Here is an 18,958-nt window from a genome sequence, read left to right on the forward strand (position 1 = left end):
CATCGGTCGAAATATTATAATTTGCTGTGGCCAGTTTTGGTCGTTTAAACAGCATTTAATTAAACACGAGAAAACTGTTTAATGTTTCGTTGTCGCTTTAGCTCTACACACTTTAATTTAAGTAGAAGAACGAATCTCAAATGTTGTCCAAGTATCTGTCCGTAAATTGGGATAGAAAGTAAAGTCCAGTTGATTAAGTCGTAGCCGGGTGAAAGGTCGATTCTGGGTGGCAGTGTCACATTCGGGGGAAAGTCAAAATCTCTAAAAGAAGGCTGGGCAGAAAAAAGGTAACTTTTTCCAGCAGAAAAAAAAAAAAAACATTTTCCACCAAGGCCTTTTATGTTTGATGGATTCTCGACGACTTTTTCAGACTCCATGTAGAGTCCTGTCTCACTTGACCGTGTCTCCGCTGTCCATTCCGATATGTAAAGTGGCGATACCCCGAAGAAGGAACTTCGGGGTACCGCCGCTCCAGATAATAGACGAGAGACGAGGCGCTGTCATCTGGAGTTATAACGACGACCCGTTTTACGTCGGGTGTATGCATCTTTCAAAAGAACCCGTATCGACAAATAACCTGCCTATTTAACGATAAGTTCGCATAAATCGCGAGTTAGGACGCGAATACTACTATCTTAACTGGAGTCAGGAAAAACGGTCCTCAAGATTTAACGATTTTGAGACAACTATATTTAAACAGCCATCCAATGACATAGTGAGCAGCTTTTACCGGGCTGACGACAAAGAAACGGTTAGGTCGTGCGCCTCAACCCTCGGCTTCTTACGAAAAACCGAAAGACATGTTATTTAAAATCAAACATTTTTCCAAGAAGGTGTTAGATAGATAATCGCCACGACTCTGTTGTTAAAGTAAAAGTATCATGTACAGAAACAAGCCACTGCAAATTTGAAGTGAAAAACACGTTTTAAATGAAATAAATTAAAAATATGATTAAAAATTGCAGCTGGCATTGTGACAATATCAGAATAAAAAATTGCTCGCTATATATTGTATTTTTGCTATCGTTTCGACAGAGAATGATATAAATGAGCTTCTTCCAACCACAGATTATTCTTCTTACCATCCTTTGCTTTTACTTGCATGTATTGTCGATTTTCCACGCCAATGAATAACAAAGATCAAGGAGAATTAATATAAATACAAGCCGTGGGCGATTTTCCAAGATTTCATGTTGTTTAATCTGAATATGTCGTGTCGTTTGTTTGCCTTCATTTTCATGATAGTATTACAGAATTACATGATAGTATTACATGATAGTATGAATTACATGATAGTATTACAGAAGTACAGTTTTGATAGTTGCTGTCACCCCAAGTAGATCGCCAATTTTTGTTATAGGATCACAAAAACTCATTTCTGCAAACATTACTTCTCTTACATAAAAAGATTTTAATAAAAAAATTTATTGATTTGTTTTTTTGAAACCGTGTCTTGTTTTATAATTTAGACTTGATAAACACTAATGTTGTGTGTTTTTTCTTCAAAGACACTTGGCAAGTTTTCTATCAGATATCTTTATTCATTCTCGTTGATACGGTACTCTGTCTGTACACGTTTCGGGTCCTGCCCCTCCTCAGTCAACTGTTGATTATCTTTTTTTAAAAAAATGTAAAATCTTCTTAACTGTATACATTACGGTAGTAAGAAGTTCATCGACTATAAAAAGTGCATTATAACTTTAAAAGTTCGCTGTAAGACATAAAAATATGTTGCAAATATAAAAGATTTTTAAAACTGTTTCCGCCCCCTTTTTTCCTTCCACCCCTTTTTTGACGTTTACGTTGGTACGGTTAGTGTTGCTTACGTATGGTGTTCGCCGCCTTGTGGTCGTTTACCAAAAATTTTTTTGCAGGTTCATTTTTTCCAAAGAAATTGTTTTTTCCCCAAAATATTTTGATTTATAATATATTAAGCCAGTTGTCGTTTATTTTAAGGCTTAGGTTTTTATTTATATTGTCTTTACTTTTTATAATTTCTATGGTTTCTTTAAACTTCCGGTTGTACGTTAATTTTTCTTTATGCAGTATTTTGACGTTATCTTCGTCTATATTGCAGTTATTTAGAGTACAATGTTCGTAAAATGCAGAATCTATTCTATTGTATTTTAAGTCAGCTATATGTTCTTTCAGTCTAATTTTTACTTTTCTTTTTGTTCCTCCTATGTAATATTTTTTATTTTTGCAGTTACACGGAATTTTATATACTGCACTTTGAGGTTAAAAAAATTCATATCTAATGCAATAAAACTTTTTTGAACTGTCAATGCTAGAACCGACAATAACATTAATGAGGTAGATTATTAGAAAAATAGTGCAGATTTTAACGGTGACAATAGGTAAACACGACTGAAAAACAATTTATCTTAAAACAAATCGACTAAAGTAATTAATGTTGCAACGGCGTTTGGATCCACGGATATAAACGTTGTATAATGATAGGAGTTATGGTGAAATGGGAAAAGCGGAAAATAATTCATATGGTTCAAGCCCTGAAATTTTTGTGAGTGTTCTCTATTGGATGCAAGGAGGCCATTGAAAGTAAAATGACAAGTAGAAGAAGGATGAATCTGTTAATAGTGTTTAATTCAGCAAAGACACATATATAATATGCGAGATTAGTTTCTAATAGAAATAAAATATTAAAAACAATAAACTAAATTTTCAATGTTGACTCAGGATATTATTTTTTCATATTATGAAGTTTAGACTACAGTCAAACCTGTTTTTATGCGCTCTTTTTATGTGCGATTTTTATTTGTGCGATTTTTTTAATGCGAATTTTTAATTTGTGCGGTATAGTTGGCGACTAGTCTCGTGCGATTCGTCATGTCTTACGTTGACTTATTATAGCTAAATAAACTTATTATAGCATAAATGCACTTATTATAGTAATATTATTGCATGAATATGCGAAAAATGAAATAATTTACTTTTTAAGTCAACAAAACACCACCTGGACAAAAATATGTAAAACAGACGATAGACCAGACGATGCAGTCAAGTGCTGACATCTGTTGTCAATAAATTCAATTTCGTACGGTTTTGAGTTATTTTCTATGTGAGACTTCTTTTATGCGGTCCCTGTTGACCGCATAAAAAAATATTTTTTAATTGTGTTGCGAAAACTATTATTTACAGCCATTCGTGAAGTTTTGTGAGATTTTTTTTTATGCGTTTTTTTTAATGCGGTCCCTATCCCCCGCATAAAAACAGGTTTGACTGTATTTACAAAAAGTTTTTACATTTTGAGTCTATCTTTTAATTTTTTACACTACTCCAGAAGTAACAGTTATTATGGTTATTTTGAAGAAAAAACTTTTACAAAGGTAAAATAGGTAAAAAAATTCACAAAGTTAAAAACGATCCAGTGTAAGCCTTTTATTAGAGGTAGTGTAAAAAATTAAAAGATAGACTCAAAAATGTAAAAACTTTTTGTAAATAGTCTAAACTTCATAATAAACTAAATTTTGTGTTGATGTGATTGATGCAATTCTAAAGATCGGCATGTTTCGACATTATCTTATTCTGAAGAATTTCCTGTGTCAACGATTTTAATTCTTGTCAATATATTATATATATATATAGCATTTACAGTAACTGCTATTATTTAGACTATAAACGACTCTTTTATTCAATCGTACAATAGGAATCGGTTGATGAATGACGGTTACTTGTATAATAGAGAAATTTCAATATCGATTTCACCTAAACGAGGTAGCGCCAGGAGTCTGCTCTTAAATGCTCTCAGAAATATTTAAAATTTATTTTGTATACTAGTACTTTCTATATGTTAACAGGACTTATTATACTGGAAATTATGGATGCAGATATTTAGTCTTACAGATCAAAAATAATGTTCTTTATTTAGTTCATGTATGTGTTCAGGTGAACTAAATAAAGAACATTATTTTTGGTCTGTAAGACTAAATATCTGCATCCATAATTTCCAGTATAATAAGTCCTGTTAATATATAGAAAGTACTAGTATACAAAATAAATTTTAAATAGAGTTAAAAAAACACAAAGGCATAATAATTAAGCTCTTAAAAATAAAACGAAATCTTCAAAATATTGGGTAATTGAAATATTTTTATTATTTTAGTTCTGGTTATTGACAAGTTACATAACAAAAAAAAGTTGTTTCGTCGTTTTAAGTTTCGTCAAATTTTAGAAAGTCTTTTTGCTTTCGACCTCATTTGCCCTAATGTAAAATTTGTCAATTTTCACTAACCGATCTGAGTTTTAAAAGACCAGAAAATATGGAATGAAGAGTGTTGGCCATCTGAAAAAAATCACATTAATCATAGGCTACATTCAATTACAGTAGAGCATCGACTATCCGACTTAATTGGAGACTGGGGTTGGTCGGATAAACGAAAAGTATGAAAAAATACATTATTAGTATAGTGTATTAGGCCTGGTTTAAGTACCAGCCTCTATTTCATGGTAGAGACAGTGCTGCCAGCTAAAACATGCAAAAATTTAACAAAAATAATATTAAAGTAGCCAAGACATAACCAAATATTGTAACGCCACATCACTAGCGCACATTTGAATTTGCCGACTAGAACGCGGTCGGTTAACCGATAAATCGGTTAATCGGGAGTCGCTTAATTGATGCTCTACTGTATATACAATATTTCAAAAGTTAAAAAAGTACCTTAACGGGAAACTTTTTCGTAACATTGAAGTAGCCTCTTATTGATATACATAATGACACTTTTCCAAATCTCTTCATAAAGTTTAGAATCTGAACGAATAAAATAAATTTCAATATTATGTGTTATAATAAATGAAAGACGATCTAAAACTCACTTTCAGTTTCTGTTCAAGAGACAAATCACAAGCAGAAAATCTTCGGATATCTTGAAACGAGGTCTGCATCTGAAAAACATCAAAAAAGAGAAAAAAAATTAAATATACAAAAGTAATTCATCGCTGCTTTTAAAGTGAAATGATAAAGTACCGTAGACGTAAATGTTGAACACGCGTAACCCATTATAAGACATACGACTGAAAGTACAATGATAAATAAGAAAAGGGTAAATCTGATAACAGTGTTTAATTCGGCGAAAATAAATATATAATATGCGAGACTGGTTTCTACGAGAACTGTGAAATAAAATATCGCAGGTAACAAACTAAACTTTGTGTGGATTTGATTGAGGAAATTCCAAATTTCGGCATGTTGCAACATTATCTCTTCTAATTTTAAACTTAAATTCGGATTATTCTTATTCAGTAAAATTAAAGCATTTGATACTCTTTGAAACGCTTTCTTCATAATCAAATATAAAAATAGAAGAGAAAATAAGACATGAATCAATCCTCCAATAATAAAGTTTACCGAAATCCCATATTCCACGATACAGAAAAGAATCATAAAATTATTTCCTTTAGTTGTTTCTAATGCTGGATATACGAAAATGATATTGAACGTTGGTACTCCACAAGTGAAACAAAGCAAGATTATGCGCATGATAACACTAAGATTGTGAATAGACTTGTTTAAATCTTCAATTGGCAAATTATCTGGTTTCATTAATATGATTATCGGATTTATTTTTTTGCGTTTTATAACAGAAAAAGCAAGAGACGTAGCCAAAAATATTATGGTGAAGCAGAACCTGACAACAATGTTATAATCCACTACTGAATACCAGCCAAAGCAAGGTGTGTTTTCTGCTACATACGGTATTGTCATAAGAAGTAGTATGAAAAAGAATTGCCAATATATAAACTCCACAAAGCATAACAAGAACTTTTGCAATAATTTATGTTCGGTTTGAAACTGTCGACAATAGTAGCATGGAGCGAAAAACTTCCACCCGTAGATTATTGCAGTGGAGATATGAGGTTGCAACAGACAACTAAGACATATTTTGTATCTACGAACATCAGCCATGAGTTAATTTCCAAACTTCGAATAGTTCAACTAAATGTCCGTTATGATAGATAAATCTGTAATCGGTTGTATTCCTTGAAACTGGATCAACTAAAACCTATTACAATTCTATATTTTTATTTCTAATTCGGTCAGATAAGTACAGCATCATTGTTACATCTGTACAGAGCCACAGCATCTAGATAATATTCTCTTGTTTTCTGTACGCATTAATATTTCAGAAAGGTAGTGGCATCACCACTAAAATCAGTACATTATTAGATGCCTATTATTATAAGTGTGTTTGCTAATATTAATGATAGTTGCTATAATAAATTATTCATTTATAAACATTAAAATTTATTCATTATAGTTTATTCAATAAAGTAAACGTATGATAAAGTGATCATTAGTGCATTTTAACATAATGAATTTGCATTGAAAACTTATTTCGTTCGCTCGATTGTTGTACTATTGCTAATGGTGTATTCATAATTGAATTATTCCCGATCGATTTACATTACTGGAATCTCTCCTTAATGGAGATTTCATAACTCCTAATCGTTTGCTGTTTTTTGAATTATTATGGAAATGGATATGAGAAAGTTGATGAGTGGTATTAAGCTTCTGCACGACATAAAATACAAAAGTTTAACAATATTTCGCGCCTAAACGATATTATTGTTAAACGTAAATTGACCAAACAAACTTTGAACCTAAAATTCATATTTTGAATGTTAATTTTTGTTTTCAAAATTTATCAATGTCACGGTCGCAAAATCTATGGTTTGTCAACTAACTGAGTTATTGGCAATGGTATTTGTAATGTTGTCTATATGTAGGTCTTTCGTTGGAATCAAAAATGAATATTTTATTAATTTCGATGTATTTAATTTCAACCTGCATCTTGACACTATCATGGCAGATTGTACTGCCATGATAGTGTTGCCATGTACTGACAAAGCGGTTAAGACATCAGTTTCCCGATTCGCAAAGACAGTAACGGATCCGAGCATGTCGAAACACACAGAAGTTTTGATTCATCGCAGAAATGTTTTTAACCGTTTGACCTTCGTAATGGATGTCTGGCCGAACCCACGGTTAGCTTCACAGTACACCCTCTTAGTACACACAGGCGGAAACATAAATACATATAAAAAATAGTGAATAGGTAATTAGTGCAATTACCGTTATTAGTATGTGTGACCGAATTCGAAATTACTTGCTAGAATGTTAACGAGTATTCGACATGGATGTTAAATTCCCACTTTTCGACTGAAAGAATGACATAAAATTAGACTGCGATATCGCGAAATAAATTAATTTAATTAAATAGTGTCTCGCAGATACGATTAGGCCTACTATTTTTTGTTGTCAAACAGATTACGTCGATGTTTATCTGTTCCGCGGTTTGAAAGGTTTAGGATAGTCAGCCGGAGACAAGAATGGACCGATCGGAAAGTGATGAGAAATATCGTCGATAAATTGAAATGTGGGATCGGGGAGAGAACACAAAAACTCATGTCTGAGGGACAGGAGATTTTTTCCGAAAATCCAAGTTCTGTTCTCATTTTGTAATCTGTCTTCTCTATCCGAAAAATGTTTATTTTGAAATAATGCTCTTGTTGTTAAAAGTTTAAGTATCTTCTGTTGTTCTTACTTTTTTACGAACACTTCAGCTGGGCCCACGATCTTACCTGATCCGAAATCAAACTGTTTGAAGCGAGCTTCGGTAATGTCAATACACCTTTGAACAATGGTCGAGGGACACATACGATTGGTTGTAAGTGTTTTTTGTTGTCTGAAAAATTAAAGTTACTGTACATATTGTATATATATTGAAGAAAATAAAAATCAGTGACACAGGAAATTCTACTAAATAAGAACAATTCGAAATTAAGTTTCAAATTAGAAGAGATAATGTTGCAACATGTCGAACTTTGGAACTTCGTTAATCAAAGCAACGCAATGCTTAGCTTATTACCTGTAATACTGTATTTCTATTTCTCACTTCTATTTGAAACCAATCTGATATATTACATAATTATTTTCGTTGAATTAACCATCAATACGAGATTCATCGTTCTCATATTTGTCATTTTAGTTTCAATTGTATGTCTTATAATGGGTTACGCATGTTCAACATTTACGTCTACGGTATTTTATCATTTTTCTTTCAAAGCTACCGATCAGTTTCTTCTACTATACTGAATAACTTTTAATATTTTTCAGATGCAATGATCGTTTCAAGATATCCGAAGACTTTCTGCATGCAATGAACAGAAACTGAAAGTTAGTTTTAGATTGTCTCTTTTATTTATTACTAGCTGCAAGTACCCGCTTCGCTAGGTTTTTTTTTTGTTCGTACATTTATATGTAATATGGTTTTTTTTTAATGTAAAAGACATGCGTTATGAGACCTTTCTTTTCCTAGCAGTGCTTGGGCAAAAAGTAACAATAGCGAAGATTAAGATTATCATGTTACAGCCAACCTTACTCGTTTTTACAGAATGCAAGAATTAGGTCCCCTTGTTTTCAGAGTCTAATTAGAGAATTTTTAGATGGGTCTAAAAATATGTTTGATTTCCTGCAAAAACGCATAAAACCGCATCTGCGCCTGTAAATCTTGTACGTCGCTTTCTCTTAACACTTCCATTGTTAACACTCCCATTCTTAACACTTTCAACCCACATATCTCTCAGCTGTTATCTGCGACTTCGTTCGCGCGGATTTTGCAAGCAAACCCTATTTACATTCAATATTTCAACAACCATAGTAAATTCTTATATAACATGTATCGCTGAGAATGATGAGAATTGCTGATAATCAAGCGAATTGTTTTCAATTTGATTAATTTTCTGGAACGTTTACAATTATACTATAATCGAACCAACATAAAAAAACAAATTCGAATTTAAAACTATTCGAACATTTGGTTAAAAATCGAAATATATAAAAATATTTATAACAATGTTTGAAATGTTATCAATTTAATACTCCTAAGTACTCAATGAAGACTAAACGTAGTTAAATACGAAAAATCGCATCTAAAACAGTACAGTAGAAGCCGTTCTTCCGGTTAAGACTGAATGCTTTCTCTCTGTTTCCGCAGGGGAATTTCCAATACGGAGACAACTTCTTTCTCTACTTCTGCTTCTTCCGAATTGTCATCAGCCCAAGGTTGCAATTCGGCTGAACCAAAAATCAGGAAAATGATCATCGCCAATAAACAAAATCCCGCCGAGAGATAGTAGACGTAACTCCATTGCACCAAGCTTCCTTGCTGTAAGCAGAATTAACCATCAATCAAATTTCATTACAATAAGAATCTATTAAGAAACTTTCGTTAGAAATGAAAATTTTATGAAGTTTTTATGATAAATAAGCTTCTTGTTATCAATAAAATTTATTTACGTTTTTATCTATAAACAGCCCAGCTATATATGGTGATAAGAAGCCAGGAACTGCAGACATTCCATTAGTCAATCCGAACAACGGCCCTGAAACATAAGAAGTATTATATTTGCAATTGTTTAAAACTCAAGAGTAAAGAAAAATTTGTTTATTTTACAATTCATGTTACAAACTTCACGTTTATACGGTTGACCGAGACGTATATCGTTATCTCATGTTCGTTTCAAACATTGTTTTAAATAATCTCGAGATTTATTGTCTGCCTCTTTTTTAAGCTGAATTATCGCTATTACGAAACGTCCTTGTCAAATTTAACACCATTAATTAAACTCTCTCAGTCGATATTGTAATTTTATTTGCAAGGGAAATCAAAACCCAAAACAACGTATTTTAAGCCTAAATCTGTAAACAATTTGAGAATTATTGAAGAAAAATACTGTAAGAATTGATCTTTTGACTGAGGATTTTTCCTGGATCGAAGTAAAAATAATAGAAAACAATCTTCACTAGTGACTACCCTGTAGGTAGTCCCTGTAGGTAGAAGAGGCTGTATTTGATATAAGATCAAATACAGCCTCTTCAATCTTCAAAATTCTGGTACACAACGAGAAAATTTTCATGGAAATTCATGAAATATAGTAAAAGAGTTAAAGAAATTCCAAAGAATCGAATTTTCTTGAAGTCTTTTTGAGGTTTTTCAATTTCTCTCAAAAAACAAGTCTTGAAAAAACAAATTCTTAAATAGAAGAAAAGAAAACGGGGAATATGTAAAGTAATCAGTAAAACACTGAAGAACACAGTAGAAAAATTGAACAAGTCGAATAAACTACATACAAGTTTTGAGTTGCGGATTTTAACAAGTAATGAGTAAATATGATTAATGTTTACCTGTATATTTAGGTGCTAAGTTCAAAATGATTGAGTTGTCACCGCCACCAACAAGACCCATGAAGCCAGTTGTCATGATCAGCAATATTATGACGTTTGATAAATTACATCCAACCAGAGGAATGCATATCATGCATGCACTGGTTCCTATAATAGCTAAATAATACAATAACTTAATTATAATCGAAACATTATATTGTATAATTAGAATAGCGAGGTTGAGGCCGAAATTTTAAACGCGAAAACGTGTAAGTCGGACGTTCAGCGCCGCTTTTCTGTAATCGTAGAAGTTTGACAATTGCGTTTGAAATGCCGAGCACGATTCCACTGACTGTCTAAACACCATTGTCAAACTTCTAGGCTTACAGAAAAGCGGCGCTGAACGTCTGACGTACAAGTTTTCGCGTTTAAAAACTTCGGCCTCAACCTCGCTAATATTTACACTTACCAAGAGTCTGGAAGCCTTTTCTGACATTTGTTGCACTGAAATATTTACGTTTAATAAACAAATCTGATAAGTAACCAGATATAATGAGGGCAAACGTATTCGCTGAATACATGAATGCGTTTATTAAGCCATTCTGTAGAGAAATAAATTTATTAATGTGAATTTTCTTCTAAAACAATTGGCAGACGTTACCTGCTGTATTGGAAAATGTAGAACATTCTCGAGATATGATGGTAATTTTAATAGAAAACTATAGAAACCCCAATGAAACAACATTTTTACAATGCACGTCGTCCATACTGGTACTGATGTTAAAATACTCTTCCAAGGAATTTTCTGGTTGTGTTAAATATGCAAAATTATCTTAATAAGGAAGCGCTGTGTCAAAATATTTTAGAACCTAATTTACAATATACCTTAATATTATTAGTATTATTATTCGAGTTTTGTTGTATATGAAGAATCTCTTCTTGAGTAATGCCGGAAAATTCTTCCGGATAATCATATACAAAAAACAACAAACCGAGAGACAAAACACATCCATAAATACCTGAAATATAATAAATGTAATTGCTTAACGTTGGTTAATAACAATTAACTCTATAGAATAGATGAATTACCAATAACGTAGAATGCTGAAGGCCAACCGCCCGAGAAACCATATTCACACAAGTAACCAGTCAGTGTAGTAGTAATTGTGGAACCAATAAAATTTCCACTCTCGCAAATAGCCATTAATGTACTCCGTTCGTTAACTGGAGACCATCTTGAAAGTATAGTAAATCCTGATGGAAACGACAGTGCCTAAAGTTGAAAAAAATTACTTTGAAAATATTAAAAATTTAAATGTGATTTAAGTAGCTTACATGCAACACTCCTAAGACAACTCTCTGACACGTCAAGGCCGCTATACCGAGTTCGGCTATAAATGGTGTTATCGATAATAACGCCGACGAAAAAAACACAGTAATGACGTAAGTACGCTTGACACCTAACAGATGAATGACAGAACCTCCCAAAAACTGGAAAGGAACATAACTATAATAGAAACTTCCTAAAATAATTCCCTGTTCGGGTTGACTCCAAACGAATTTTCCCTACAGTAAACAAAATACAGCGATTAGTTGTATGAGCACTGTTATGTGTAATGTACGATACGTTTCTCACTTCTCTGTAATTATACGTGATATTTTGATTTTCAGCACTATCGGGGCATTCGTGAGGTAGAGTATTTTTAGTTTCGCTCATCTCGACCGCCGAATTATTTACCATGGCTACAATAGCTACGTTCAACACGACTCTATGAGCATAGATCTCCATACATACCAGAAAAATAAAGAAAACCAACACATATCGTGCAGGTAAAATTTCTGTAACAAAGATAAAAAGGAAAGACGATTTTAGAAAGTGGGAAAATTATGTTACGCTCCAATTTTAAAAAAGCAAATAATATTTTACAGCGTAGATAAGAGATATGTCGATTTTTATAGGTTACTTACTGTATAAGGCTTTTCCTTCACGTACGTCCTGCTTCATTTTGAAGTATGAAGCTTTCGAATGGACTGGTGTCACTTTTGTATAGTAGCTTACGTCACTCAGCTTTTATAATTTTATCAACTGTATTATAATCCAGCATCAGTGATATATAACCCGATATCTACGATCCAAATCCCGTTTCGACAGCGTTAAATTTAAATGATACTGCCAAACAAGATGCATTGTAACATAATTTGCTTACGTCGAAACCTTGTACGTATATGTAGATATATTTTTTATATGTTATGGATATTTAACACAGGACTGTAGTTTATATTTGGAATATTTTAATTAATGTCTTATTATTAAATAAAGTTTTTTAATTGTCAGTCTGAGTAGACAGTTTGTTTTATATTTTGGATCGAGTTACTTTAATTCATGTCCTCTCTCTTCTTTAATTAATTAACATGTGAAATAAAATTGGCTATTTATAACTTATATGAATTTAAACCATTATAAAAGTTTTAAGTTAAGTTTTTATAGAAATTTATATTAGGTTGTTGCTATGGCGTTCACACTTACAATACTTTTATATTTTTTTATCATTTTGACTTTTTTTTCCTCTATAAAATTCCTTTGTGAATTAAACATCTAGTGTATCCATCGTTCTGTCTGACTAACAAAGGTATAAGCAATTTTTCTGTAATTGTAAAGTTATAATATCCTGATAAAATTATCAAGATTTTCCTCGTAAATTTAATGGTCACAAAACAATTTTAAAAATGAATTTGTCCTTTTTTCTGTACCCGAAACACGAACGTAATTAATTTTGTGTACATCATTTTACAGCTCTTCATTCTCTGTAAACGTCGCCATTCTGATTTAAAGCGGGAGAATATTATTAAGTAGATTGGTGGCTTGCTACAGAAAAAATATAAACATTTACTGGCATAAATATTGGGAGATGTTTGGTAATTTTGGTTGCAAAAATACCGTGCCAGGCGTACATTTTAAAGAGAATACAGCTCTCTAGCCGATGTGTATATATTCATTTAAACCAGGCCTGCCCGTCACGTAAAATTGTGTGGTCCGCTGAGTGATATTATATATCTATTAAAACTTTTGTTTTCGGTTATGTGTATACCAAAACAATTAATTAAATAAAAATTTGCATGTGTTATTGTTATAATGCTCAAGTGCGGACGGCCGCATGGCCGAGCGGTCAAGGTGGCAGCCTACAGCTCTGGGGGACCCGGGATCGAATCCGAACGGGTCGAATAATCCCCAGGAATTTTTCGGGGGGTGGTCCGTTCGGATATGTCGGGCCCCGTCCCTCACCACCCGGTCGCCCCATTGTGGGCCTGGCCGAACCCATAATGGGCCTTCTAAAAGAGGCCCTCTTAGTGCCCACAGGGCGGAAAGAGTTTAAAAAAAAAAAAAAAAAATAAAATGCTCAAGTGCGAGTACGAACTTTTCGTATAACAATAAAATCTTATTCATTTTGTATTTGTTTTATTCTTTTAAAAGCATGTTTGCCTAAATTGTGGCCCACCGTAATGTTATGCGTAATCAAAGTGGCTCGCGAAACAACTTGGATTTGCCAGGCCTGATTTAAACTAATAATTTAAAAGCTATTTTCTGAAAGTATACAGCATATCGCCTGCGATACATATAAAACTTTGAAGTGAAATGCTTTATATACAGGAATATCTTTTTCGTATCTAATTTTATCGAAGTGTTCGTCATCTAAAAAATTTCTTTAAAAACTAATTAAGAAGTATTTTTCCTACTTCACATTTTACCAATAGTAAAATTCGAATCAGAGTCGCCGAAGTCGAAATAATTTTACCGACTCCGACTCCACAACACTGCCAAAAATGATTGAACAGCTATTTATATTGGACTACTGTTCTAGAGAACCACTTGCTTCAGAAGCACAAAGTTTGCATGGGATTTTCGCAATGTTGTATCAGAGGTGAGAAACGCCCTGTGGCAAATAATTATGTTTAACATCTGTGACAAAAGCAACGATCAAATACAAAAGCTGAGGTCAGGGTCGGACTGACCACAGCTTTTGTGTATGCCCAATATACCACTATCGCCCTTTCCACACTGAATGATATCCTGTATTATGTAAACCGTCTTTTTTATATTGATTTTTCCTCAGTTACAGGACGGTAAATTCAGTATAAAGTTCCAATATTTCCTGGAAGAATTACTTTTCAAATATGTGTTCTTTGCGGGTCGCGGACGAGAGATTTCGCAACGATGATGAATGCCATTTATAATATACAAGATTTTTACCACCAGGAAATAATGGTGGTTTCTTATCAATGCATTTTGAAAATCAGCACGAAAATTTCACAACAAGTCACAGTTTTCAAGTATTGAAGTGTTTATTATCTATATATATAGTCGAGTCGAGTTGATGATGATAATATTAATAATAATAATCAGCGCAGAGCCCAAACGGTTAGGAGTTAAAAGCTGAAATTTGGTACACAGTTAGGGTACGTCACGAGAATGCACACTAAAAAGGATTTTTCGAAATTCTTTCCCACGGGGGAGAGGAACAGGAATAAGGGTTAACACTTCTATCAACAATGGAAGTGTCAAATAACAATGGAAGTGTTAAGTAACAATGGAAGTGTCAACAATGGAAGTGTTACGTAAGAAAGGAATTGTTAAGAGAAAGCGACGTGCAAGACGCAGATGCAGTTTTTTTCGTTTTTGCGGGAAATCGAACATATTTTTAGACCTATCTAAAATTTCCCTAATTAGTCTGGAAACAGGGGATCCAAATTCTTGCATTCTGTGAAAACGGGTAAGGTTGACTATAATGTAACAATCTCAATCTTAACTATCGTTAATTTTGCCCGAGCAACGCCGGGCCCACCCGCTAGTATCATATATTTGAATATTTTCCAATGTGAAGTAGATGATGTAACACCAATATCAGGAGTAAGTGCTTCCTGTTGTATAACAGGAAGCACTTTCAGTTCAGCAAACAAGCACCCGAAACTTGAAACTGATGTTGCTCGTCCCTAAACTGAATGCATTGTTGAGTATTTTCAAAGTACTGAGCTTCTTAGCTATGGTGCGTCTTATAAATATAGGTCCTAGTAAAATTAGGTTTTAAAAAACTGTCCAAAGAAATGAAGATGAACATTGGCATTGACTTATTTGAAAATTTTCAGTTTGAACGATAAAAACAGTCAATTCTGATATCATTAATTGTTGAATAATGCCACTTAAGTAAAGCGCCAGTGTATATTTGGTGCCATTGAAATATTACGACAGTAGTTTATGGGACAGAGAAATTCTTTGTAATGGACGATTTCTAACACTGGGGTATAGATATAATCACTGATTTTCTGTGCTTTCTTTATTTATTGATATCAAGCTTTTGTTTCAATATATGGAAAATATAGTCGTTTGTTATTTCCAAAAATACTACGTCCGTATAAATTTTTAAGAAGATGACAATTAACAAAAACATTAAGTAGGTATTAACTTTTTTATAAAAATTATATAACGAATCTGTTATAATTGACATTTAGATTTAATTTATGAAAAAAAGTATTAATACGAATGTTGTAGTTTTAAAAAATAACAGTGTATCTAGGTACCGAGATATTGACATAAATATAGTACATCTGTATTTAAGTCAATATCTCGGAACAGTATTGTATTTTCAAGTATTGAAGTCTTTATTATCTATATATATAATCGAGTCGAGTTAATGATAATAATATTGATAATAATAATCAGCGCAGAGCCCAAACGGTTAGGAGTTGAAAGCTAAAATTTGGTACACAGTTAGGGTACGTCACGAGAATGCACACTAAAAAGGATTTTTCGAAATTTTTAATACAATTTAGCTTGAAATGACAATAATACGTTTTTCTGCACTATGTCGCTTATAGCTGTTAGGCCTACAGCAATACATTCTGTTTATACTATACTTTAACATATGATAAATCGATTTTCATACATCATTAGTTTTCCGCGTTAGAGTTATATTATATTAATGGTTACAGCTATAAGTCATATAATTCGCACATTTTAAGAGATCGATATTTTTACAAACACCATATCTATGAAATGTTGTGATTTAGTAGTGCAGAGTTGTAGGTTTGAAATCAATTTTACCTGACATGTAGTGCTCTTAAAATTTAGAACGAGATATTTTTCTTTGATAATAACTCACAGCAAGACTGAGAGAACATATAACTAGATTAATATGTTTAAAGATAGTGATGTTCTCCACTTAAAACGAGAATGACATTTAATAAATTCATTTCAACATCACATATGAAGGTGGTTTGGTCATGTGGTACGAAGAGAAGAAGAGTATGTGGGAAGAAGGGTTATGCAGATGTCAGTGAGGGGGAGGAGGAGGCGGGGACGACCGCGGAGACGGTGGATGGATCTTGTGGCGGAGGACTTGAGAGGGAGGCATCTGAATGTGGAGGCAGCCCAAGACAGGGAGCAGTGGAGGCGACTCATCAGAAACAGCGACCCTACATAGAGTGGGAAAAGCTGAGGAAGAAGAAGAAGAAGAAGAAGATATGAAGGTCTTTCTAAGATTCCAATTTAGCGGCTTCTGAAGATTAAATGCCATCACTGTTACTTGCGATATTACGATAAGTATGCTTTATAAACGTGACAAACATTATCAGTTGTGTTTTTTGTGGGTTTTTCAAATAAAACAGTGATTTTCTAATGAATTCTATCAACTATTACACTGGGTTAAGCGTAAAGAAATCTGTCAACGGCAACATGGACTCCAGTCGGACTTACGTGCAAAATTAATGTCACTTGACTTGAAAGCATTTACTCAGTGACTGGACTAGACTTAAGTCTTAAAATTTTTGATGAAACGAGAGTACTCTGTAAATATCAAATTCTTTTACGCAATTTATAATTTTAATAATGTGCTTTCCCCCATCATTTCTATTACGTTTATTTTCTGTCATCGAAAAAATTTTCACTTTATACAATTTCTAGCTACTTGAGAAATGGCCGATTTCTCCCAAAAATTACCAAAACTTTTTCGCCAGGAAGATATGTGAGTAGGAAGATCGAATTTGAATGCGATTTCGACATTGAGTCAGGATTGCCATTCGAGTAAAGCAATACTTATAAAGATTCTGCTTATGTTTCCTAGGAAAGACAGTGCTTAACAGTAATCGAAATAGAATCCGGAGAGATTGATGACTGGTGAATCGACGGTCTGGGGTTGGCTTCGTTCGGTTGAATTTCGGATCACGTAGAAAGTTGGGGACAGCTGAGGTGTTCGTCCAACAGTCAGAAACAACAAACACTAAACTTCAAATTTTAACAAGAGCGTAATTCCTGATGAAAATCTGATCGGGTGAAAAAAACGAATCACAGGATAAGAACCGTTTATCGGGTTTAAATCCTCGAAAACGGAAGTTAGGTTTTAAGAAAGAACCTCGAGTTTTTAAGCGTTCTTCCTCCAATCCCCCATTTCGATTGATGGACGATATCTCTCATCACTTTCCGATCGGTCCATTCTTTCCTCTGGGTAACGATTCTAGCCGTTTCAAATCCTGAAAGAAATGGACATTGACGTAATCTTTACGACATCAAAAAAGTATTAATAGAATCGTCTCTGCGAGACATTTAATTAAATTAACCATTTGGCGATATCGTTGTTTAATTTTATGTCATTTTTCATTCAAAAATTGAGAATTTAACATCTCTTTCGAACACTCTAGCACGTAAACGTTAGCACGTGTTTTAACATTCTAGCACGTAATTTCGAATTCGGTCACACATGCTAATAACGGTAATGGCACTGATCACCTAGTCACTACATTCTAACTGTGATTTCTATGTTTCCACCTGTGTGTAGTAATAAAGTGTACTGTATTGCTCACCGTGGGTTCAACCAGATATGCATTACGAAGGTTAAATGTCTAGAAGCATTTATGGGATGAATCAAACAATTCCCGCGTGTTTCAACCTGCCAGAATTCGTTTCTGGTGCAGAAGGTTAATACCAGCCATCAACTTTCAGATATTCATTTTCATATAATTGATAAAACAGCAAATATTTACGAGTTAAGAAATCTCCATTATTGAGAGTCTGCAGTGATGTAAATCGATGGGAAATAAATAAATTACGTACACACCATTAGCATTAGTACAACAAACTAGTGGATGAAATAAGTTTTTAATGAAAACCCATTACGCTGCAACACGCTAATGATCACTTTATTATTCGTTTACATTATTAACTTATAATGAACGAATTTTTAGTGTTCATATATGAATAATCTACTATAATAATTATCATTGATATTAGCAAACACACTTATAATAATAGGCATCTAATAATATACTGATTTGAGTGGTGATGCCACTACCTTTCTGAAATATTAATGCGTACAGCAAACACGAGAATATTATCTAGATGCTGTGGCTCTGTGCAGATGTAAAAATTATGCTGTACTTATCTGATCGAATTAACAATAAAACTGCAGAATTGTAATAGGTTTTAGCTGTTCCAGTTTCACTGAATACAACTGATTACAAGTGTATCTATCCATGTAAGACATTTAGTTAAACTATTTTGAGTTTCGAAATTTACTCATGGCTGATGTTCGTAGATACAAAATATGTCTTAGTTGTCTGTTGCAACCTCATATGTCTACTGCAATAATCTACGGGTGGAAGTTTTTCGCTCCATGCTACTATTGTCGACAGTTTCAAACCGAACATAAATTATTACAAAAGTTCTTCTTATGCCTTGTGGAATTTGTATATTGGCAATTCTTTTTAATGCTACTTCTTATGACA

The 18,958-nt window shown here is 33.2% G+C and overlaps 2 protein-coding genes across 2 annotated transcripts in view; one reads left to right on the plus strand and one right to left on the minus strand.

Moving 5' to 3' along the window:
- LOC136970973 (uncharacterized) overlaps positions 1 to 18,958 on the plus strand; it is a 112,546-nt gene that overhangs the window by 72,823 nt on the left and 20,765 nt on the right. The window lies entirely within an intron of this gene.
- LOC136970960 (sialin-like) lies at positions 8,985 to 12,364 on the minus strand. Its single transcript, XM_067265446.1, has 10 exons — positions 12,155 to 12,364; positions 11,823 to 12,025; positions 11,522 to 11,752; positions 11,276 to 11,459; positions 11,072 to 11,205; positions 10,848 to 10,991; positions 10,656 to 10,788; positions 10,208 to 10,363; positions 9,320 to 9,405; positions 8,985 to 9,188 (listed from the first exon to the last, which is right to left on the minus strand). The coding sequence occupies exons 1-10, from the start codon at positions 12,189 to 12,191 to the stop codon at positions 8,985 to 8,987; spliced, it is 1,512 nt and encodes a 503-aa protein (XP_067121547.1). The 5' UTR covers positions 12,192 to 12,364.

Source organism: Centruroides vittatus, unplaced genomic scaffold (assembly GCF_030686945.1).
Source record: "Centruroides vittatus isolate TY-2023 unplaced genomic scaffold, ASM3068694v2 contig_223, whole genome shotgun sequence".
NCBI lineage: Eukaryota > Metazoa > Arthropoda > Arachnida > Scorpiones > Buthidae > Centruroides > Centruroides vittatus.